At 44.5% G+C, this 23,890-nt stretch overlaps 1 protein-coding gene across 3 annotated transcripts in view; it reads left to right on the top strand.

Moving 5' to 3' along the window:
• fgfrl1a (fibroblast growth factor receptor like 1a) overlaps positions 1 to 23,890 on the top strand; it is a 415,817-nt gene that overhangs the window by 133,148 nt on the left and 258,779 nt on the right. For 2 of the 3 annotated variants that reach the window (XR_013962900.1, XR_013962901.1), the window contains exons 7-8: positions 2,315 to 2,495; positions 5,360 to 10,979. Coding sequence is in view for 1 of the 3 variants with exons in the window: in XM_080745653.1 (XP_080601779.1) it covers positions 2,315 to 2,495; positions 5,360 to 5,844 (666 nt within the window). In the remaining 2 variants the exon portion in view is untranslated. Of the gene's footprint in view, positions 1 to 2,314; positions 2,496 to 5,359; positions 11,727 to 23,890 lie in introns of those variants that run through there. The other variant, XM_080745653.1, reaches the window with a different exon arrangement.

The following is a 23,890-nucleotide window of genomic DNA, read 5'->3' as shown; positions in this document are numbered from 1 at the left end:
CAAAGCAGAAAGATATAATGAACAACACATGCGACAGAAAACGATAGCATTAGCATTGGCTAGCCAATGAAGAAGGAATAAAAACATGGATTTATTTGTATTTACAAACTGTCCGCATTGACTTACTGGTCTGGGAAAAGATCATCTTTTGGCGAGAGCGAGAGGCACAGCGCCGCTGACAGCAACAGCAGCACCGTGGCGACGTTAGGTAAGAAATATGTCTGATACAACTCTTAATATAATAACGTTGGCATTCTTTCATTTCGGGGCGACAGGTTCGGGTCTCGGATCTCTCGTTCTGCTCGGGTATCGGATCCAAAACAGGCGGGGCCGTTCGGATCGGATCCATCACGTCTCGGGGCTGATCGGGTAACGGTTCTCAAATTCCAAATGATAGACGGGGCCATATGGGTCCGGGTCCATTTCCCCCGGGTCCTTTTGGGTTCGGGTAGTTCAAATTGGACCCGTGAAGACCTCTACCCTGGAGCCATGACTTGCCAGAACACTTCCCTTTGTGCATGTACAGGAAGAGGATGAAGTTAGCTTGAAGTTAGCTATTGGCTACGAAGCATTTTAGATTTAGATTTTCGTCAACTTAGCCATGATTAAACCTTGCACACCTCATGCATGGGAGAAAAAACAGAGAAAATGAGCTCTGAAGATCCTGGATTGCATTGGAGTGGATGGTAAATATCAGCAAATATCGGCAAATATCGTCCTCTGTAAACAGAGGACAAAAAAAAAAAAATTTTGAAAAAAAAAAAAAAAAAAAAAATCATTTTCTTTTTCTTTTTTTTTATTAAAAAGCCGAACTAGTTCGGGATTGGCACTCTAGGATGCGATAATAAAGCCGAACTAGTTCGGGATAGGCACTCAATGAGTTAAAAAGTCCTTAAATTGACATTTTAGAAACGTGTAGATCTGGGGACCCCCCTGGGTCCCAACCCACAGGTTGAGAACCACTGCGGTACACAGTCTGCAGCTGAAGCCTGATTAGTGTGGTTGTTCTAGGTTTTGAGAACTTTTATTTCACCATAAAGCAAACCTGTTTTCTATTAACCTTTTTCTGTCACCTAAAGTAAGCCTGTTTTCATTCAACTTTTCTGTAATCCCAAAGGATCATTGAGTTCAATGGGCCTTTTCTGTCCCTTTTCCGATTGGACAATAGTGGCATTTCCATAAAGCCGTTTTTTTGCACATTAACTCTTATACTGCTTTGGACGTTCCTGTTCGCCCCAATTCTCAAGAGACCTCCGCGTCAATACGGCGCTCGTTCCCGTTCGTTCGTTCGTTCGTTTACCTTGTTGAAGCTGATGAGGGGTCGCGCCGCTGTGTACTGTAAACACATTTTCCGCGGTGATGGTGTAAAAAATCCATTATGCGTTAACATCAACGGAGACCAATTCACTTCCTTGTTGATTTCCTCTGGCTGTAAGGCTCTGTGGCCAGTGACTGGTCTGAATATACGGCAACACATAACAGGCAAATTCACATTCATTCTCGCATGACGCCGCCCTCTGCTGCCTGGCAGACCAAAGTGCACTATTGCACAATCAAAAAAAATAAATAAAAATAAATAAATGTCTGTCCATCTATTATAACATCGCAAAGGTAAGCCGCTTTTTGATGGCACCAGACCCAATAAATAAATAAATAATCTGGCAGTAGGAGAGTTAAGGCTTTTGCGCATAAATCTTTCACTTCAAAATTTGAATAAATCTTTTCGCAAAAACATTTATGCGTTTGGAGGAGGTGGATTTTGGGGCTTAATCGAAAAAACGAAATGCGCAAAAGGGAAATGGGAACACTAAGCGAAAAGGGTTTCAATTAAAATACATTGAACTTGCATGATATCGATTTGGCTGAAGGGAGCTGAAGGGAGCTACTAACTTGGTGCCGTGTTCCCTACTACTGTACCTCGCATCGGATGTTTATTTTACGGCACTTTTGTGTGCAAGCCTCGTCCGTCACATCACCCAAGTAAATCCTGTTTAATATTTTGTCGACACACCGGGTTGCTTTTTGCTTTCTAAAATATAAAAAAAAAAATATTGTTTAAAAAAAGATCTGTCAAACGATGATGTCACAAGACTGGATTTCTGAACTTCCCACAGCTCTCCTAAGAGACTTGGACCGAGTCGATTTTTTTTTTTTTTTGGCAATTTTATTATGAACATTAGTGAGAACCTATTATATGAAGATAGGTTGAAAAGTGGCAAAGTCCTCCTTTAAAACTAGACATCACAATATCTAATATAAATCAGTTAACTTTGATTAACAGTTGCCCCCCTGTTCTTGTGGTGTGGTTTCCCAGGTGGGGGACCACCGCTTCGTGGTGCTTCCTACGGGGGAGGTGTGGTCTCGCCCTGACGGCTCCTACCTCAACAAGCTGCTGATCACCAGGGCCAAGGAGGAGGACGCGGGCATGTACATCTGTCTGGGGGCCAACACCATGGGCTACAGCTTCAGGAGCGCCTACCTCACTGTGTTACCAGGTATGTACATCTGTCTGGGAGCCAACACCATGGGCTACAGCTTCAGGAGCGCCTATCTCACTGTGTTACCAGGTATGTACATCTGTCTGGGAGCCAACACCATGGGCTACAGCTTCAGGAGCGCCTATCTCACTGTGTTACCAGGTATGTACATCTGTCTGGGGGCCAACACCATGGGCTACAGCTTCAGGAGCGCCTATCTCACTGTGCTACCAGGTATGTACATCTGTCTGGGAGCCAACACCATGGGCTACAGCTTCAGGAGCGCCTATCTCACTGTGTTACCAGGTATGTACATCTGTCTGGGAGCCAACACCATGGGCTACAGCTTCAGGAGCGCCTATCTCACTGTGTTACCAGGTATGTACATCTGTCTGGGAGCCAACACCATGGGCTACAGCTTCAGGAGCGCCTATCTCACTGTGCTACCAGGTATGTACATCTGTCTGGGGGCCAACACCATGGGCTACAGCTTCAGGAGCGCCTATCTCACTGTGCTACCAGGTATGTACATCTGTCTGGGGGCCAACACCATGGGCTACAGCTTCAGGAGCGCCTACCTCACTGTGTTACCAGGTATGTACATCTGTCTGGGGGCCAACACCATGGGCTACAGCTTCAGGAGCGCCTACCTCACTGTGCTACCAGGTATGTACATCTGTCTGGGGGCCAACACCATGGGCTACAGCTTCAGGAGCGCCTATCTCACTGTGCTACCAGGTATGTACATCTGTCTGGGAGCCAACACCATGGGCTACAGCTTCAGGAGCGCCTATCTCACTGTGTTACCAGGTATGTACATCTGTCTGGGAGCCAACACCATGGGCTACAGCTTCAGGAGCGCCTATCTCACTGTGTTACCAGGTATGTACATCTGTCTGGGAGCCAACACCATGGGCTACAGCTTCAGGAGCGCCTATCTCACTGTGCTACCAGGTATGTACATCTGTCTGGGGGCCAACACCATGGGCTACAGCTTCAGGAGCGCCTACCTCACTGTGTTACCAGGTATGTACATCTGTCTGGGAGTCTACCTCACTGTGTTACCAGGTATGTACATCTGTCTGGGAGCCTATCTCACTGTGTTACCAGGTATGTACATCTGTCTGGGAGCCAACACCATGGGCTACAGCTTCAGGAGCGCCTACCTCACTGTGTTACCAGGTATGTACATCTGTCTGGGAGCCAACACCATGGGCTACAGCTTCAGGAGCGCCTACCTCACTGTGTTACCAGGTGGGGCAACGCAACACATTACTATCTCACTGTGTTACCAGGTGGGACAATACAACACATTACTATCTCACTGTGCTACCAGGTGGGACAATACAACACATTACTATCTCACTGTGTTACCAGGTGGGACAATACAAGTTTACAGTATGACTGGTGAGCCTGTACAGTATGTACTTGTGCGCTGTATCGTACATACTGTACCTCAATGGTGTGGAATATGTAATGTTTTGTTTGTTTTTATTGATCTCTCTCCCCCTCTTCCCCCATAGACTGTAAAAAAATATGGACGGTGGAAAGCCACTGGTTTCGATGCTGCGCGAATGAAGCTTTTTTGGCCGTTGTATATGGGTGATGCCATCATTGTAGAAATCAACGTTCATTGGTAGAAATGGTACCATCTTGAATGCTATTGGCTGCCAACAGTCACTGCAATTGCAGGGATACATGGGACATTGTCTTGAGCTTGCTGAAAATAAAGCACACAAAGAAGAACCATCACAAGCTTATGATCACAAGCCCCTCCTACAGAATACCCTGCTATAACATCAAATATAACATAAATTGGACCATATTTTCACAAAACGCATATCATGGTGATTGAAACAAGGCTTTAAACTAGCGACAGGAACCATAAAGTACCCATGACAATGTTTATTAAGGTAAGAAAATCAAATGTAAAATGTTCGGGGGAAATGAATGGAATCCTATGGAGAACATGTTGCTTCTGGTGCCAGAACAGCACAACTAGCGGCCAATCATAGGAACTTTCAGTTCTGTGTTTGCTTCATTTTAAATCGGGACAACTACACCCCTGCTTCCCCCTTGCCCACCCTTCGTCTTCTTCTTCCCTTTCTCTTGGAAAACGGTGGAGCTTGCACAAAAACAAATTTCCCCCAGTGTTTGTTATTCCAGGGCAGTGGTTCAAATTAAACAATATCAAGACATTTTGAGCTTGTGGGTCTGGCACGCTTGATGCTTTTGTGCTACGCTAGCTGTAGTGTGGTCGAGTGGGGCGTTAATTCACCAAATAACACAAAAAGTTAAAACATGGGGATAAGGTTCTGCCCGACAGCAACGATATACAGTACATTAGACCAGGGGTCTTCAACAAGGGGTCCGGGACCCCCAGGGGGTCCTCAGAGTTACTACAGGGGGTCCTCCAAATCTTAGGGGTCATGATTCTGAATCCATTGCAAGCATTTGTTTTTGCACGAAAAGCATTCCGTGGGGCTAAAAACACCCCACCACAACTATGGTTTAGTGATGAGTCATCACTTTTCACAGTTTTGTGGGAGCTGCCTTTACCCCAAGGAATGCTTTTCACGCAAAATAAATGCCTACAATGGATTCAGAATCATGAAAAACCCCTAGTTTGACCCCTCACATACTACTTAAAGCATATTTATTTTGTTGTGTTTTATCCTGTATAGTTAATTTAATGGGACTCCAACTTTCAGCAGCTGTCAAGGATTCTCCTAGGGAAACTGAATTTCAGTCTTTGTGAGATGTGTTACTAGACACCTTTACGAACACATTGGTGAAGAAATGTTTTGGTAAGGAATTTATTCCAGGACTTTTTAAGATACTCTCTGATTATAACCTCTCCTGTGTCCCTCTCTCTCTCTCAGACCTGAAGCCCTACGTGCCTCCCGTCCCCACGGCCACGGCCCCCAGCCTCCCCTGGCCCGTCATCATCGGGATCCCCGCCGGCTTGGCCTTCATCCTGGGCACCGCCCTCCTGTGGTTCTGCCAATCCAAACGCACCTGCTCCGCCTCCTCGTCCTCTAGCTCCTCCTCCTCCTCATCGGCCCTGTCCGGCGCCTCCCAGCGCCCCGCTGTGGCGGCCAGCCGCGGCGGCGAGCGAACCTGCCCCGCCCTGCCGCAGCAGCAGCAGCCGGCCAGCGGCGGCGACAAAGACTGTCTCTCTTACGAGGACTACGTCGCCCATCAGCAGCAGCTCCTATTGGCCACCGGCCAGGGAGGAGGCGGAGTCGGCGTGGGCCTGGCCAATCCCAAGGTCTACCCCAAGATCTACACGGACATACACACGCACACGCACTCGCACGTGGACGGGAAGGTGCACCAGCACCAGCACATCCACTACCAGTGTTAGCGTTGGCGCTTAGCGTCAGTCGAGCGCCAACTCACCAGCCTGTATCTGCAGCCACTCGCATAAACCTGTTACTGTTCTCATCAAGACCCGTGGTGGATGAAGTACTCCGTAGTTTACTTAAATAAAAGTAGCAATACCGCGATGTAGAAATACTCCTGACTGTTACAAGTAAAAGGCCCAAATTCAAAATTTTACTTGAGGAAAAGTGCAAAAAGGAAAATATTTGATGCCAAAAATATTGGCATCAAAATACTTACGGCAGCAATTTCCTCACACTTCTGCTAAATTTGGGTAAATTTACCCCCATTGATTCCAGAATCAATGGGGGTAATTTATTGTAATCAAATTATTGTCTTAGGAATGCGACAAACAACAAAACATATAATTGAACTCAAGTCTCCATGGCGTGAGTAATCAATAGGGGAAAAAAAGTAATTTTGGGGGTTAACTATAATGTATGTTTTGTGATTTGATCATAATAGATGATAATCTAATCTACAAAGTAACTTGTGATTAAAATTTTAAAAGAATTGTACTGGAGTAAAAAGTACAATATTTGCCTCTGATGGAATGAAAAATATCGACATTACTCAAGTAAAGTAAAAGTTGAAAGGTACTTGAGTAAACTTAGTTACTTTTCACCACTGGTCCACTAGAGTTCGCCCAGCGTTACGAGCCACGGAGCTTGAAGCATGGAAAGCCACATGCAGTAGGAATCCACATGGACTCAGAAGACAAATATACCATTTATTCAACTCCACTGCCAACACACACATTACTCTAGAGGGTAAAGGAGGAGAACGTACGCCATATTAAATTATTCTTTACTTCTCCAATGTTTACCACTCGAGGGAAGCCGATCAATCGCCAGTGCGTCGGATGATTTCAGAGTAAATGGATGTTTTGGTGCCCAAATTGAAGGTGCCTTGGACACAACCACAGCATAATCAGTAAATAACGGCATACCGGTACATAAATGACTAAGAGATCATAGCGTGGCGTCGTCATGGCATTATAAAAGCATTTAAAAGACTACTTCTTCCAAAGATCAATATAGCATGTACAGTACAGGTAGTACAGTATGTGTACTGTAGGAGATTACCGTGAGATCACACCACTAAACCCGCCCATCTGAGCCTTACCAAACCCATGGATCAATTCAAACCCCGCTGTGAACTGTCACTCACGCTGCTAAACAGCTACTTGTAGCAACAACAAAAAAAGACTTCCCATTGCTATTGAACTTTTCACTGTAGACGGCATCGTTCTTTTTTGTGTTTCTCCTAGATTAACATGTACTATACAAATGGCTACACATTGACTGAGAAAAGAAAAGAAAAAAAAAAAAGCCTATCTTACAAGCAGTGGAGCATCTACAGTATATTCCCTTCATTTCAGAGAACCTGAAATGCAGCAGTACCTTAAACTCTTCTTGGACTGTACGAGGAGTGATTGTACAGCGCAGATAGGCTCTGCGTCGCGGGAGGAAACGTCATGGCGTTTCCTTCAGTGTCATTTGGAGTTCACTCGCTCGGGGAACAGAAGCGGCGAGACAGATCAAGGACATTGTCTCTCCTGTGTCAGATGTCGAAAAACCTCTTCAGCCAAGAGCGCAAAGGGATTTTGAACGGTGCCTCGTCGTGAAATAGCACCTTGTAAAAAAAAGAATGAAATGTTCCTCTACATTTCGCAGATTGCTTTTTGCATTGTTGGGCATGTAAACGGACTCCCCTACCTTGATATGACATTTGGAGGGCGCCGGAAGAGGCTCGAATCTGTTTGATTACAGGAGGAATCAGAAGCAGAGGTGAACAGAGGGTGCATGTGCTCTGTTTCCCTCGAAAGACATTCAGTTACAAAGTAGAGACCTCTAAAGAGACAATGAGCTCCTTGTATGTCCGTCTGTGCCCAGAAGGTACAAGTCTTCTCAGCTATAGGATCTTGTATGTCTGTGCCCAGAAGGTACAAGTCTTCTCAGCTATAGGATCTTGTGCTGGAACCCTGAGAAATGGAAAGAAAAATGTCAAGAACATTATAGGCCTCCCAAATGCTGGGGCTGTAGCTCAGTGAATTGTATATCAGTATTTTACCATTTTACTATCCCACTTTAGAGCCATATAAAGGAAACACAAGTCATTAAGGGGGATGATGAGTAACGTGCCAGGCAATATCCACTGAGTAGCTATATGATATCTATAGCCAAACGGAAAAGGATTTGAGACATGAACAAATTGCACACTGCCAATCATTCATTAAGGAGATACCAAGTTTGACAATTTTTGTATCTGTATTTTAAGTTCAGTTCGTTGGAGCGGCTTGTTGTGGGGCCAGTACTAGAGATTTTATTTTTCACCTGCAGCAAAGATGGAATTGGAGAAACTCTGTTTCCACTACGGCTGTCACTGATCAATCAACTGGTCCTGAAATTATAAATGCGGTAGATGAGTGAAATGTAATCTGCAGGTGCTGAATTATATACGGTACAATGATAACATTTGAGAATTATTTTACACTTAAATTCATATTTGAGATTGTAATTACAGAAAAGAAAAGTTGTGTGTTAAAATGTTTTCATTTACTGCTTTCTACTGTTTTAGTGATTTTATTATTTTGATTGCAGTGGGTGGGGACATGCATACATGCAAGTGGATAATATGTATTTTTAGACACAATAAGCCAGCAATGTCTTTGTTTCTATTTACACCAGCCCCCATAAGTCACATCTGCCCATGAAAGATTGCGGTGCATCTTGGGAATGGGCTTATCGTGTCTAAAAAGATATGTTTAGCCACCAACCTGGGGGCATGCATGCAAATCAAAATCGTTAAAATCACTAAAAGGATAGAAAGAAGTAAATGCAAACATTTTAACTCATCTTTTCTTTTCTCTAATGACCATCTAAAATATGAACACTTTTTGTAAAACACCAAAGTTGTCCTTTAAGTTGCTTGGTGGATTTCATGCTTTTAACTATTGAAGAGACAACACACATGGGTTGTGTGTTTGCCCATACTTCTACATCAAGACCTCTAGTGCATTGGTTCTCAAAGTGGGGTCCGGAGACCCCCAGAGGTCCTTGGGAGGGGGTAGGTTTCCAGGACCTCTTTTTTTTGTCAGGGACCCACATACGAGATTTTACAATGTTTAAAAAAAATGCTAAAGTTTTTTCTCTCGTTTTTCAAGATCAGATCTCCAAGCTCACAACGTGTTGCATCGCGACGCGTTGTGAGCCTGTAGATCGGCTGTTTTTAAAGTGCTCATGATGTGGCCTACAGTCTCTTCTTTTGGGCTTGTTTTCCTAGAACCGGTTGCTTATTTCTCTCACAAAAATCTGGCAACACTGCCTCAGTTCTACTTGGTGGCGCACGTCGGAAACGGACGATCTTCTGTTTTCGACACCGACGCGTGACCAAGTATAAACACGCCTTAACAGGCTTCTGTTACGGAATGCCAAATGTGACATGCAGTACGTTCTCTATGTTGTTGTTGATGACGTTGTTGTTGTTTTTCTCTTAAATTCTCAGGTGGCCATCTTGTTATTCCTGTGTGTGTGTGTGTGTGTGTGTGTGTGCGTGCGTGTGTGTTTTTAATCTGACCACTATCGGAAAACTGTTTCAAGTTTAATAGTATTATTATATTAATATGCCTTTGACTGCTTCAAATCTCAGAACCCTTTGCAAGGTAAGAGGGCTGTCACGATTATTACACAATCGTCTAATCGCAGTTATTTGAGGTAATCGCAATTATTTTGCATAATCGTCATAATCGTTTCCATGTTGAGAAATGTTAATATAGTTACAAACACTTTCAAAAAGTAGAGGAAATACCAGATCTACAAGCTCACAACGCGTCGCGATGCGCTGTGAGCTTGTAGATCGGCTATTTCCGCTATCAATGTTCTTTTTTAAGTATAAAATCTTCAAATATGTCTGTCATTTCTTTGTATATTTAGGTTATGTGTCATGATTGCCATGTGCAACTTCAAAGCCTAAAAGCCAAACAGAAATGTAATTGTCAGCGACAAATACACAATTAAATAGTTAATCGCAATTATTTGAGTGACAATTAATTGTCATGTAAAATGTCATAATCGTGACAGCCCTACAAGGTATACTCAGTGATGTAGACATGGCAAAACTGGGCGGCGAGGGTTAAAAAGATTAAAAGAAAAAAAAAAGAAGCAGAAACTGTCTGAAAGTAAAATGTGAAAAAAAGGAAATTAACAGTCCATATGAATTTAAGCGTATGACATTAGTACACATTAGCACATAATGTGTAGTCTTTGGCAAGTGAAATGTTGAGGACGCACTCAGCTTGTGTCATATTGTACGGTTACACATCTCCATTCAGAAACATTGCCATTCTGAAGATTGATGTCCATTATGCTAAATGGAGGTGTCACCTAAACCTAACCTTAACCCTAACCTCAGTGGGGGTATTTCTGAATGGGGGTATTTCTGAATGGGGATGTTTCTAAGTGGGGGTGTTTCTGAATGGAGGTCTGCCCCCATATTGAACATTGACAAGAAAATGACCTGTAAAGCCTGGTCCATACTTGGTTGCGCACCGTGACTCACCGAAAATAGCGGATCTACAAGCTCACAAGGGCTTGTAGACCTGCCATCTTCGGCCGGCACGCAACTACTCATTAATCCGGGTCTAAGTCTTGCCCATATAGGGGCATCAAGTGTGTTACATCACTCAGTCTACCTTTTTAAAGGTTTTCCTTTTAGAAATAGAAGTATTGGAGCGGTGGGTGGCTACTAGCTAGCTCGCCAAAACCTCTCATTCAGTGCTGTGTTTCTCTGCTAAACTGTCCTCACCTTGAACTTTTATTTTTGCTGTTTTCTGTCTTTTTTTCATCCCATGTGAAGTGCATGGGTCAAAGCTAATATACTGCCATAAAGAGAGAGAGACTGCTCATAACATGCACTTATCACTAGGGCTGTCACAATTATTACATAATCGTCTAATCGTAATTATTTGAGGTAATGGCAATTATTTTGCATAATCGTCATAATCGTTTCCATGTTGAGACATGTTAATAATATAGTTACAAACAGTTTCAAAAAGTCGCGATGCGACGCGTTGTGAGCTTCTAGATCGGCTATTTCCACTATCAATGTTTTTTTTAAGTATAAAATTGTCAAATATGTCAGTAATTTCTTTGTGTATTTATGTTATGTGTCATGATTGCAATGTGCAACATCAAAGCCTAAAAGCCGAACAGAAATGTAATTGTCAACGACAAAAACACAATTAAATCGTTAATCGCAATTATTTGAGTGACAATTAATCGTCATGTAAAATGTCATAATCGTGACAGCCCCACTTATCACCAGTATGTTGATGGAACAGAATCATAACCCTAGCATTGAATCTAATGGTTGGTTGGTTATCCGGTCGTTTTGCAGGTATTTCAGAATCAGATCATGCGCTGCCACCAAGAAAGTCCAAGTCTTAACAAATCTGTTTGAGACTTAAAATTCTTAACAATTCTGAAAAGGCAACGTGTGTATTTAATTTATTTGCTTTTGACATGATTGTTTTGCTATAATTGGGCATTATATATGTGATTTATACTCGCCATACGATTATGACTTTCCGAAGAAGGAGTAATCACATGAACAAATTACATTTTTTTGTCTTGTAGTCAAAGCATAAGCTATGTAGCAAATATTACTTGCGCAAACAATGTAAGATATTTAAATGTTCTGTCGGGAATATACGAAACCTTATCGATAATCATTGTATCGACAATCTTGTACAGTCTATCTTTGTCGTTTAGGTCAAGAGATTATTTTTGTCACGTCGAAGCAAAAGCATTTGTCTCATGGAAAACGTTTTAATCATGTTATTGGTGCCATTAAAAATACAGTTAATCTGTGTAATACCAAACTCTGATGTGTGCTAAGTCATTGAATAGGACTAAACTGTGATGTGTGGTAAGTCATTGAATAGGACTAAACTGTGATGTGTGTTAAGTCATTGAATAGGACTAAACTGTGATGTGTGGTAAGTCATTGAATAGGACTAAACTGTGATGTGTGCTAAGTCATTGAATAGGACTAAACTGATGTGTGGTAAGTCATTGAATAGGACTAAACTCTGATGTGTGGTAAGTCATTGAATAGGACTAAACTGTGATGTGTGGTAAGTCATTGAATAGGACTAAATTCTGATGTGTGGTAAGTCATTGAATAGGACTAAACTCTGATGTGTGGTAAGTCATTGAATAGGACTAAATTCTGATGTGTGTTAAGTCATTGAATAGGACTAAACTCTGATGTGTGGTAAGTCATTGAATAGGACTAAATTCTGATGTGTGTTAAGTCATTGAATAGAACTAAACTCTGATGTGTGGTAAGTCATTGAATAGGACTAAATTCTGATGTGTGGTAAGTCATTGAATAGAACTAAACTCTGATGTGTGGTAAGTCATTGAATAGGACTAAATTCTGATGTGTGGTAAGTCATTGAATAGGACTAAACTCTGATGTGTGGTAAGTCATTGAATAGGACTAAACTCTGATTTGTGGTAAGTCATTGAATAGGACTGAACTGTGATGTGTGGTAAGTCATTGAATAGAACTAAACTCTGATGTGTGGTAAGTCATTGAATAGGACTAAACTCTGATCTGTGGTAAGTCATTGAATAGGACTGACAGTTAGAAAGGAGCTACACGAGACTAAGCAGCAGTTGCTACAGACAGTACAAGAATGTCTTCGTTCCACAGTAGAGTAAGGGTCTTCAACAGGGGGTCCGGGACCCCTAGGGGGTCCTCAGAGTTACTACAGGGGGTCCTCCAAATCTTTGAATGATAGAAACCTTTTTTCCTCCTTTTATATATTAACCACTTGAAACCTAGCGTCCATATTCTGAGAACTTTAGCCAACAATAGCAGATCTACAAGCTCACAACGCCTCACGCTGCAAGGCGTTGTGAGCTTGTAGATTGGCTATTTTTGGCAAAGAGCTTTGGTGTAGAGGGGAAAAAGAGCTGACTAAGTACAGAGTGAAAGTTCAAGTTTATTAAGTATTGACGGTTCAAGTTAAATATCTGAAAACACAAATTGACATTAATCCAAAATACACTGATGATTGTGCTGTCAAACGATGAAACTATATGGAATCTATGAAAAGGATGTGGGGGTCCCTGCTTCATCTCTCTCTCAACTAAAGGGGTCCTTGGCCTGAAAACGTTGAAGACCCCTGATGTAGAGTAACAAGTGCAAGCATGTTAACTTATCATGTGTAAACATTGTATGCCTAAAACTGCTACTTTTCAGGAAATGGAGAATTGATTTAGTCACAAGCTCTTGTTAAAGAGGTGGTGCTATAGTTTTGTACTTGTTCTGTTTTGTATGTGTCTATGGAGTTGACATTACTCTAATAGGTGTGCTTATAATGTGCAGATTTGTCTTCCCTGTGTATTTTTTGGTTACTTCCTGAAAGCTGAAAGACTGGGCCTCAAAAGGCCCAGTCGAAAAACACAGATTAAATGACATCATTAACTCATCCCCTCCCCTTTTACCATTCACCCAACACTGTGGGTGTGGCTAACCTCAGCTGGCGAGGGTCACCACCCACCTGACAACAAGGCATACTTAAAGGGCCTACACCATGCTTTTAAAACTATATTTTTTGTATAAATATATGCTCAAAATTGAGTCTTAGACAGGTCTTAACCCCCAACACACACCCTGACCATTCCTCTTGTTTCTTATAGCTGTGCTATAATTAGGCCCTGCAGCTGCAATACCAAAACGGCCTTTGTTTGCTCAGTGGCGCATCTAGTGGGGTTTTTCCACCCTCCCCCTCCCCCCTCCCCTCCTCTCCTCTCCAACGTTGTCGACAACAAATAATGTAATATTGGGCCAATACAAAAATAGGATAATGTTCCAGCTCTGATTATAGCCTACTGTAGGCCTATGTTGTATGATACCAGTAAGACTCCCTAATCGGGAGATAAGCGACCGTAGGTCGCTTATCTCCACATCTTCCTGATCTTCCTGATCCATGTTGATGAGATGAGTGTAGACATGCTGTGTAGTGATTTTCGTGATTTTAGGGCAAAATCTGTAGGAGCAGTGTCCAAAAATGTGTTTTTAAAAATCGGCCTGAAGGTGGCGCTATATGGGACAGATTCATGTTGATGGGATGAGTGTAGACATACTGTGTAGCGATTCGCGTGATTTTAGGGCAAAAACTGTAGGAGCAGTGTCCAAAAATGTGTTTTAAAAATCGGCCTGAAGGTGGCGCTAGAAGAGGGGCATGTGAGAAATGAGGGGTGGGGTCTCCGCGTTGCCTTGGCGGACGAATAGGTACCGGCCCCGGCTCAACCGGACGCTCCTAGCCCGAGTTACAGCATTTTATGTGAGCTGCAGTGGAGGGGGTCCTCCACTGGGGGCGCCACCACTTTTGCATCCGTTCTGGAGCACCAGGAGTGGGTGGTCTCCAGGATTTCCCCGTGAGCAGCCCCGTTGGGGTGGTCATTTGGTCATTTTTGCACATTTGGTAATTTTTTACACCTGGGGGTACCCGAGGGACCTGGGGGTCCCTGGAGCTCCGGGGGTCCTTGGAGGTTGTAGTTTGCCAGGTAAGGAGTGTGTGTGCAAAATGTGGCATGGATGGGTGCAACGGTTGTGAAGATATGAGCAGGGCAAAAGTGTGACGTGTGACGTCTGAGTCACGGAGGGACATTTTTTTACACCTGGGGGTCCCCCAGGGACCTGGGGGTCCCTGGAGCTCCGGGGGTCCTTGGAGGTTGTAGTTTGGCAGGTAAGGAGTGTGTGTGCAAAATTTGCCATGGATGGGGGCAACGGTTGTGGAGATATGAGCAGGGCAAAAGTGTGACTGACAGACGGACAGCCGGTGGAGGTTTTGGTAGTAAATGCGACCTACGGTCTCAACTACCATTGTGTAAGTATATACTACCAGTAAGACTCCCTAATCGGGAGATAAGCGACCGTAGGTCTCGCTAGAAGAGGGCCATGTGAGAAATGAGGGGTGGGGTCTCCGCGTTGCCTTGGCGGACGAATAGGTACCGGCCCCGGCTCTCCCGGACGCTCCTAGGCCGAGTTAGGGCATTTTATGTGAGCTGCAGTGGAGGGGGTCCTCCACTGGGGGCGCCACCACTTTTGCATCCGTTCTGGAGTACCAGGAGTGGGTGGTCCCCGGGAATTCCCCGTGAGCAGCCCCGTGGGGGTGGTCATTTGGTCATTTTTGCACATTTGGTATTTTTTTTACACCTGGGGGTCCCCCAGGGACCTGGGGGTCCCTGGAACTCCGGGGGTCCTTGGAGGTTGTAGTTTGGCAGGCAAGGAGTTTGTGTGGAAATTTTGGCATGGATCGGGGCAACGGTGGCCGAGATATGAGTAGGGGGAAAGTGTGACGTGTATGTGGTAATGTTTTTACACCTGGGGGTCCCCCAGGGACCTGGGGGTCCCTGGAACTCCGGGGATCCTTGGAGGTTGTAGTTTGGCAGGCAAGGAGTTTGTGTGGAAATTTTGGCATGGATCGGGGCAACGGTTGTGGAGATATGAGCAGGGCAAAAGTGTGACTGACTGACGGACTGACAGACAGCCCCTGGAGCTTTTGATAGTAAATGCGACCTACGGTCGCAATAAGCCTACTGTCAAATCCTCTTCCTCCTGGTTGGAGCGTTTTCATCTGCAGCGCAGCGGGCAGCAGCGGCCCCGTGTAGCCGTGGATATATAGTGAGAGGAGAGGCGGGGTGTGGAGCTCTTTCTAGCCGGAGATAGTGAAGGGAGAGGCGGGGTGGCCAGCTCTCTATAGCCGGGGACAGCGATAGAAGAGGCGGCGTGTAGCCGTGGATAGTGAGAGGAGAGGCGGGGTGTGGAGCTCTTTCTAGCCGGAGATAGTGAAGGGAGAGGCGGGGTGGCCAGCTCTCTATAGCCGGGGACAGCGATAGAAGAGGCGGCGTGTAGCTGTGGATAGTGAGAGGAGAGGCGGGGTGTGGAGCTCTTTCTAGCCGGGGACAGTGATAGAAGAGGCGGCGTGTTTAAGCTCTCTATAGCCGGGGAGAGTGAAGGGAGGACCGGGACAGTGACAGAAGAGGCGGGCTGTCTGCTTGAGCTGCTTGTCGCGGCCAGGACCGCCGCTCTGTCCACCGGGTCGGAGCTGCTTGTCGCGACCGGGGCGGCGGTCCCGGCCGCGACAAGCAGCTACTTGGTTAAGAAATCGCGGTGGATTCGGCCACCGCGGCTCGCTCCCACCCGGCCACCGCGGCGAGCTCCGCGGCGAGCTCCCACCCGGCCACCGCGAGCTCCCACCCGGCCACCGCGGAAAATTTAGGCCCAGGCTTCAGAAGGCCTCGGATCATTAAAAATAGGTCTTTTGTTTCCTTGTTAGAAGGGACGAAGCTTGGGTCCTCGCAGTCTATAACGTCACATTTATAGTGCAATCCAGGAACGTTAAGACTTCTCCTTGGACATGTTGATAGCAAAAATGTTCATAGAATAAAAGTGAGTGAGAGCACTGAGTGAGCAGCCCCAGAACAGTAAGCCAGCTGCAGATGAAGTGGAGGCTAAGCAAATTAGAAACAAATGAGGGGCTGGGTTTAGAAGAGTAGCTCTGGTTTTTACCCGAAGGGCGGGGGGGGGGGAACGCGTGTGACGTCACATGCGTCAACTCTCAGAACAGCACTGTTCTGAGAACCCGTGGAAAGCTTTTCATCTCTGTCTGCCCAAAACCAGAGAAAGACACAACGGTCAGAAATAGGACTTTGTGAGGATAGAAGGTGCCAGTGGGACCCCAAAAAAAGGTTTTAAAATAGAAAAAGTGAAAATTCATGGTGTAGGTCCTTTAATGAACTGGTGGGTGTGACCACATAAAAACACAATTTTAACACTTTCTGTACACTTCTTTTGATAAGATCTTTCTCCTAGTTTAATCATAATACCTGATCATGTTTTAGGGGGAAAAGAAATCATGACACTGCAATACTTTAATACCTTGGTTCAGTACCACTTTCACATTTTACCTGATACCACTTGCACTTACGTAGATCGGTGAAAATAGCCGACTTACTGTACACGTGCACACACGCATGTTGTCGTGTGTAGATCTGCTCTTTTGCCCGTAGCCGTAAAAGTTGAAATATGGAGATGCATGGTTTCTCTTTCTCTTGCTCATCACCTTTGCAGATGACACATTCACACTTCTCACACTTTGATTTCACTCACACAAAAGTGACATTTTCCAGTCGAAAAACACATCATTTTTGTGACAACCCTTTTTTGGCATATTAGATTAGGCTTAGTTTTTTTTTTTTTTTTCATTCACTTCCTTTACTTTCTTTCTTACTCTCCTTACACACAAGGACTGCCGCTTGTCTCTTGTAAAGAGAACCGTCCTACCCTTAAATCATACATGGGCAACTGGCGGCCCGGGGGCCGCATGCGGCCCCCACCTTCACTTAATGCGGCCCGCAGGTTAATACCGGAATACTGATATATTATTGATTTCAGCTGTTATAATTCCAAACATGACCTGCTTTAATTCCTTCAGTCTATATTAGTAGCTTAATGATTAGTATTAAAATGTGTTTATTTGTATTCAAGTTATAGTTAAAGGAGCTATAGTCAACTTTTTCATTGTAGGTGTACATCCTAGTCTACAGACTAGGATGTAAACAAAGTACGGGCCCTGTAAATGTAAACAAATGGCCAAAATGATTATTTTATCATTATTTTTACGCTTTTTGTGGTCATTTTTTAATTGAAACACATATATGAAGCTTATTTTTTTATAAAATATTTTCGAAACATTATTTTTATTTTAGCATCCGTTTTTCAAGAAAAAGTTGACTATAGCTCCTTTAAGTTCATAAAGTTAACATGAGTATATAACTAAATGTGTTTGAGATTAATTCAAAATGTTACATTTTAGGATTCCAAATGCATTTTAGGATTTGAGCTTGTAGATCTGCCATTTTTGCTTCTTTTGTATGAGATACTAGATTGACAAAGTAAAGTAGGACGTAGCAATACGTATGCATTGTGGCCCTCTGGAGTGAAGGTGGAAATATAGTGGCCCTCACCATCATCAAAGTTACCCACCCCTGCCTTAAATAGTTGTAGCACTTTTCAGCGCTGGAAGCGGCAGCAGGCGTTCCATCTGTCAACGTGTCTGTCCAGAGAGATGACAGATGGACGTTGCGTGTGGACGGACGGACAGATGGACTGAAGGGTGTGAAAGGCCACGTCCCCCCCCCCCCCCCCCCCCCTCTCCCTGTGACTCTTTAAGGAGCGGTTAGACGCTGTTGAAAGAAGTGAGGGAGCAGGTAGACAAGGCATTCTGAGGCCCTGGTTCCTTCACCCATTGTCTGGTTTTAAAATAAAGACTCCTGCACTTCATCCCCTGTCCTGTAATCCCACCCAGGGACGTGCTGGCCATTGGGAAAAGCGGGACAACTCCCGAACGGCCGGCTTCGTTCCATTTTGGGGGCTGGGTGGCCAACAAAGTAAGTCGTCACTGGGGCGCCCGCTGGCCTAGTGGTCAAGGTGCATACCACATACTAGGCTATGATGCCTGCTGGTGTCGCCGGTTCGGTTCCCGATCCGGAGGACCTTTGCCGCGTGTCATTCCCCCGTCTCTCTCTCCATTTCCTGTCAGTCTACTATCCTATCAAATAAAGGCATAAAAAAGCCCAAAAACAAATCTTTAAAAAAAAGTAAATTGTCACTGTCGGGCAGAAACCTCGTATCTCTAAGTTTCAAATGTGTACATTTTTTCGCAAAGCAATGCCCTGCTTAATCATACAAGGCCGTCACACAAAAGTAGTGAAAACAGCACATCTACAAGCACACAACGCCTCGAGGTGCGAGGCGTTGTGTGCTTGTAGATCGGCTGTTTTCACTAGTTTAAATCATTTTTAAAATGATAAATACAAAACAAACGGTTTTGGACATACAAGGTTTCCACCCGACAACGACAAAATATAACTCATGTACAGTAATTGGCCCACTGGCTTGTCACTTGTCATGATCTGAAATGGCAAATCTTTTGAGTAGTAGCAGCAGCGCTATAGAGAGAGATCTCTCTCTATAGCGCGCAATGAGGGCCTCTCCAACTCTTTTTCCCGGGCTGAATCAGGGGCCCAGCACGTCCCTGATCCCACTGTGGTGGAATTCAGATCAATCAATAATCATGAGAAAATGAGGAGACAAGACAATTATATTAGGTGGTGTGTGGTCAAGTTTATATAACATGATATCATGGACAGAAGTACAGTTTAACACTCTGGGCAGTGGTAAGGTAGTTCTGCCCAGAAGAATGGTCAAACACTAGAGTTATACTGTGTGGCTTCAATGCCTCTGGAACGAGCTGTACCATAACAAGATAGGCTTTATCAAAACAATAGTTACTGAGGCCTTCTGAAGACCTCTCGACTCCTAACTATCAAGTATTAGTATCATCATACTGTACAGACCTAGATATTAATATAATCAATGAATACATGATCTACTCTATAACGTCATACATAATCAATCATGATAAACTCTAATCTACTGCACCACCAACACCCAGTGAAGTGGGACCTCTGGAATCCACTGGTTTGAAAGTAGAGGAGAAGATTAAGATAAGATTTGCCATTTCAGATCATGACAAGTGACAAGCCAGTGGGCCAATTACATGAGTTATATTTCGTCGTTGTCGGGTGGAAACCTTGACCTTGTCCAAAACCGTTTGTTTTGTATTTATCATTTAAAAAATGATTTAAACTAGTGAAAACAGCCGATCTACAAGCACACTGTGCTTGTAGATCTGCTGTTTTCACTACTTTTGTGCGACGGCCTTGTATGATGAAGCAGTGCTTTGCTTTGCGAAAAGATCTACCAATTTGAAACTTGGAGATACGAGAATGGAACGAAGGCCGACATTTTATTTTTAATTTTTTTCTTAATGGCCAGCCTGGACCAGCCAGGAATGAACCGGCCGTTCGGGAGTTGTCCCGAACGTTGTCCCTAACCATAACGAAAAGGGAGATGTGATTTTCAATTACTTTCTTTTCTTTTTTTCTTTTTTCTTTTATGCCAATGTGTGTGTTTGTGTGTGTTACATAATTTTGCAGAACTTGCTCCTCAATTCTGTTATTTATTTTCTACTTGCAGGTTTGCCTCCACTAGCTGTACGTAGGCTATACCTGCATGCTTAGAAACACAATATGCATTTTAGGCCAAGGACCCTCATTTGATACTGTTATTGCGACCGAAGGTCGCAGTTTACCATGAGAAATGTCACAGCCTTGAAGCCGTGTGTGTGCACATTTTTACAGTCTATGGGTTGGTTCCCTTGACACATCACAGTGACATCACAGGTGATATCACCTATGTAAAAGTCATCAATATATATCTGTGTGGCTGGTTCAGATAGGAATCTCCATGTATGTGCATAAAATATATTGTATGTTGTGATGTCATGGTTACCACTCTAACAGAATCCCTTTTATGCCCATATATGAAGATCCCATGATGTCATCATTATTAAGCCCATATCTAACAGGACCTCTTATGGGAATGCCCATATATGGAGGAAGACCGCCCATATCTGTGCGGCTGGTTCAGACAGGGATCTCCATGTATGGGCATAACAGGGATGTCCTATACAGTACATGGATCTCCATACATGGGTAACTGGTTCGATATACATCACTGGCCAGATGGCTGTCGCCCTGAGGTGTCTTACTAGTTTAATCTCTGGGACCCCATTCTATAATGTATACATTTGACCGTAGCCTATCATACAGTAAATACACTGTGTTACAGACCCGCATTGTGAGCTTTTAGATATGCTGTTTTCACTAGTTTGGGTCTCATTTCTCTTTTGGGTTTCGAGCTAAAAAGTTTGGGAACCACTGATATAAGACACCGTGGGTTTGATTCTACCGTGCAATGGGATGATGACGACGCCTTCTGTGTTTGTGTTGTTCATTGTGTGGCGCTGACGACATGGCGGACGGACGGTAATCCCCCCGTGTTGAAGAGGGGAGGACAGCAGGGCCAGGATGAGAAGAGACATGACGGGGAAACCGACGCGTGGAAAGGTTGATGATGGGAGGAGGAGGATGACACGCAGCCAGGCTGCTGACAGACATGTAGAGCTCAGCCGTCACCTGTCACCCCACTAGACACACGAGGAATGGAAAGTGTTGCACTTAACCGTAAGTAACATTTCTAGGTATTTGTGAGCGGCGCTTTTCTTAGGGCAATCTGGTGTCATTATGTCCATTCAGCAGTGGTAGAGGCGGGAAAGAAAAGGTCGTTTCTAGCGAGTTAGGTCTGACCGGAGATGGGAGGGGTTTGATTGATTCATTGAAGACTTAGAAGTTTGCATAGGAAAAGGTACAGTTTCATGACGGTACAATTCACTGGTACAAGGTCTACTAAAAGGAGATCCATGAAAAGACTAAGACTATGCGAACGGTCTTAGCGTCCGTTCGCATTTTTGCCCAGCAGCCCATTGTTGAGGGTCTTCTGTCTTCAACAGGGGGTCCTCAGAGTTACAACAGGGGGTCCTCCAAATCTTTGAGTAATAGAGGCTTTTTTTCTCCTTTTTTATATTCAACACTTGAACCCTAGTGTCCATATTCTGAGAACTTTAACCAAAAATAGCCAATCTACAAGCTCACAACGCTGCGAGGCGTTGTGAGCTTGTAGATCGGCTATTTCCGGCAAAGTGGTTTGTTGTAGAGGGGAAAAGAGCAGACTAAGTACAGAGTGAAAGGTCAAGTTTATTGAAGAGGTGGTGCCATAGTTTTGTACTTTTTCTGGTTTTCATGTGTCTAGGAGGTTGACAGTACTTCATTAGACCCCCTGGTGTGGTTGTTATGAGCAATTATGTATTGCCTTTCTATTTGGGTTTTAGCTGGAGGCTGCCACCTTGTGGGGTCAAACGTGCCGGTCCAAAAACACACATACTTATTACATCACAGAATCAACCGCTCCCCTAATTACCATTCACCCAACATACGTGGGTGTGGCTAACTTCAGCTGGGTCACCACCCACCATGACAACCACGCATACCAATGAACTGGTGGGTGTGGCCACATAAAAACATAATTTTATCTATTTCTGTACACTTTTTTTGGGAAAAAATCTTCCTCCTAGTATAATCATAATACCTGATAATCATGTTTTAGAGGGGGGGGGGAAAAATCATGGCACTGCAACTTTAAGTATTGACGGTTCAAGTGGTTAAATATCTGGAAACACAAATTTAGATGAACCCAAAATACACTGATGATTGTGCTGTCAAACGATGAAACTAAACTACTGGAGCCTATATGGTATCTATGGGTTGTGGGGGGTCCCTGCTTCATCTCTCTCTCAGCTAAGGGGTCCCTGGCCTGAAAACATTGAAGACCCCTGCTCTATGCTAAAATAATCGATTTAGCGTAAAATGTACCGAATCGTGGAATATCATGACATCAGATTAACCTGGTAAGACGGCTCGTCCGAAATTCTCCTTTAAAGGACCCCCAACCGTTTTCCCCGTTTTCCCCCAACCGTTCCCCCCCCCCCCCCCCCCCCCTCCTCCCATTTATATCTGACAAAGTTGAAACCCCCCACACGCCCTCTCCGCCCTGACATTTGAACCACTTTCAAGCCCAGTTCGATTCGTATGACGAATGGCAATCAGGCCGGTCCATTAAGAATATAAAAACCTACAAGGTCCTTTGATTCGAATCAAGGGAGATATCTTTGGTGTCTCTGCGGCATAAATATGTGTGTGAAAAGCTGACCTATATCCACAAGTTTCCAACGTCCCATCGTGCATTGTGCAGAGGGTGTGTCGGCAGTTCCGGCATCTGCGACGCAACGTGAGCTTGTATGTCTGCTGTTCTCCCTGGATGAGTCCCACACATAATTGTACCGTACATTTTCGCGGAAACAGGTGGATACAAAGACTTTTCAGGCTGTGACCCCCAAAATAAAATTAGCCGATCTACAAGCTCAAAACATGTTACAGTGCGACACATTTTGAGCTTGTAGATCTGCTATGTTTGAAACTTTTGAATTGGAACCATGAAAAGTAAAATTTTTCAAATGCATTTATATGTTCTTATGTTAACTGTATGAGCTTACTGTAAATACAAATACATTGGATATAAAACAGACTAATATAGACTGAAGTAATTCAAGTGAGTCATGTTTGCATGGTTGGAATTGTATCAATAATATATCAGTATTCCACCAGCGGGCCACATTAAGTGAAGTTGGGGGCCGCATGTGGCCCCCGGGCCGCCAGTTGTCCATGTATGCTCTATACACTTAAACCTTATGTTGGTTTGTTTACTTTTTAGTGAGAAAACAATGTTGCACATTAAGCCACTCATCTGCGGACGCCCCCCCCAAAATAATTTGGGGACCCCCCTGGTGGTCCCGACCCACAGGTTTGGGACCCAGTGGTTTATAGGGTGAAGCTATTCAGACCTCGTGGTGTTGCAGGCCCCTCTCATGCAGAGAGAGAGAGGGGGGGGGGGGTTGGCAGGGCAGCAGGGTGTGAACCCATTGAGGAGATTCCTGCACCGTTGAGTCAACAGCAGCTGTGGTTTGGTGATGAAGAGAAGCTGTCCAACAAGGGTTTTTTACTGGCACCCAGAATGCATGCAGGTGAATGGAGTCAGTGACCATGAAGAACTCTCTCACTCACACGCACACACGGTCGCACGCACTCACGCACGCACGCACGCACTCACACACGCGCACGCGCACACCCACACACACACACACACGCACACGCACGCACGCACGCACACACACACACGCAAGCACACGCACACACGCGCAAGCACACGCACAGTCACATACACCTGGGCAAAGGCACACACAAACATTCTCACAGACACCTGGGAAATAAACACATAACAGCAGAAACACCTGGGAAACGGATCGGCTCTGGCGCACACACACACCGCGCACACTCCTGGTGGTAGACGTGCACGAGGACACAAAGTGCACGACTGCAGGTTGTGCACACAAACGCACGCGGCCGGGAAAGGAACGTGCAAAACACAGA

This window comes from Nannobrachium achirus (assembly GCF_963921795.1).
Source record: "Nannobrachium achirus genome assembly, chromosome: 17".
NCBI lineage: Eukaryota > Metazoa > Chordata > Actinopteri > Myctophiformes > Myctophidae > Nannobrachium > Nannobrachium achirus.
The sequence above is the reverse complement of the archived record's forward strand: the minus strand, read 5'-3'. Positions and strand labels throughout refer to the sequence as shown.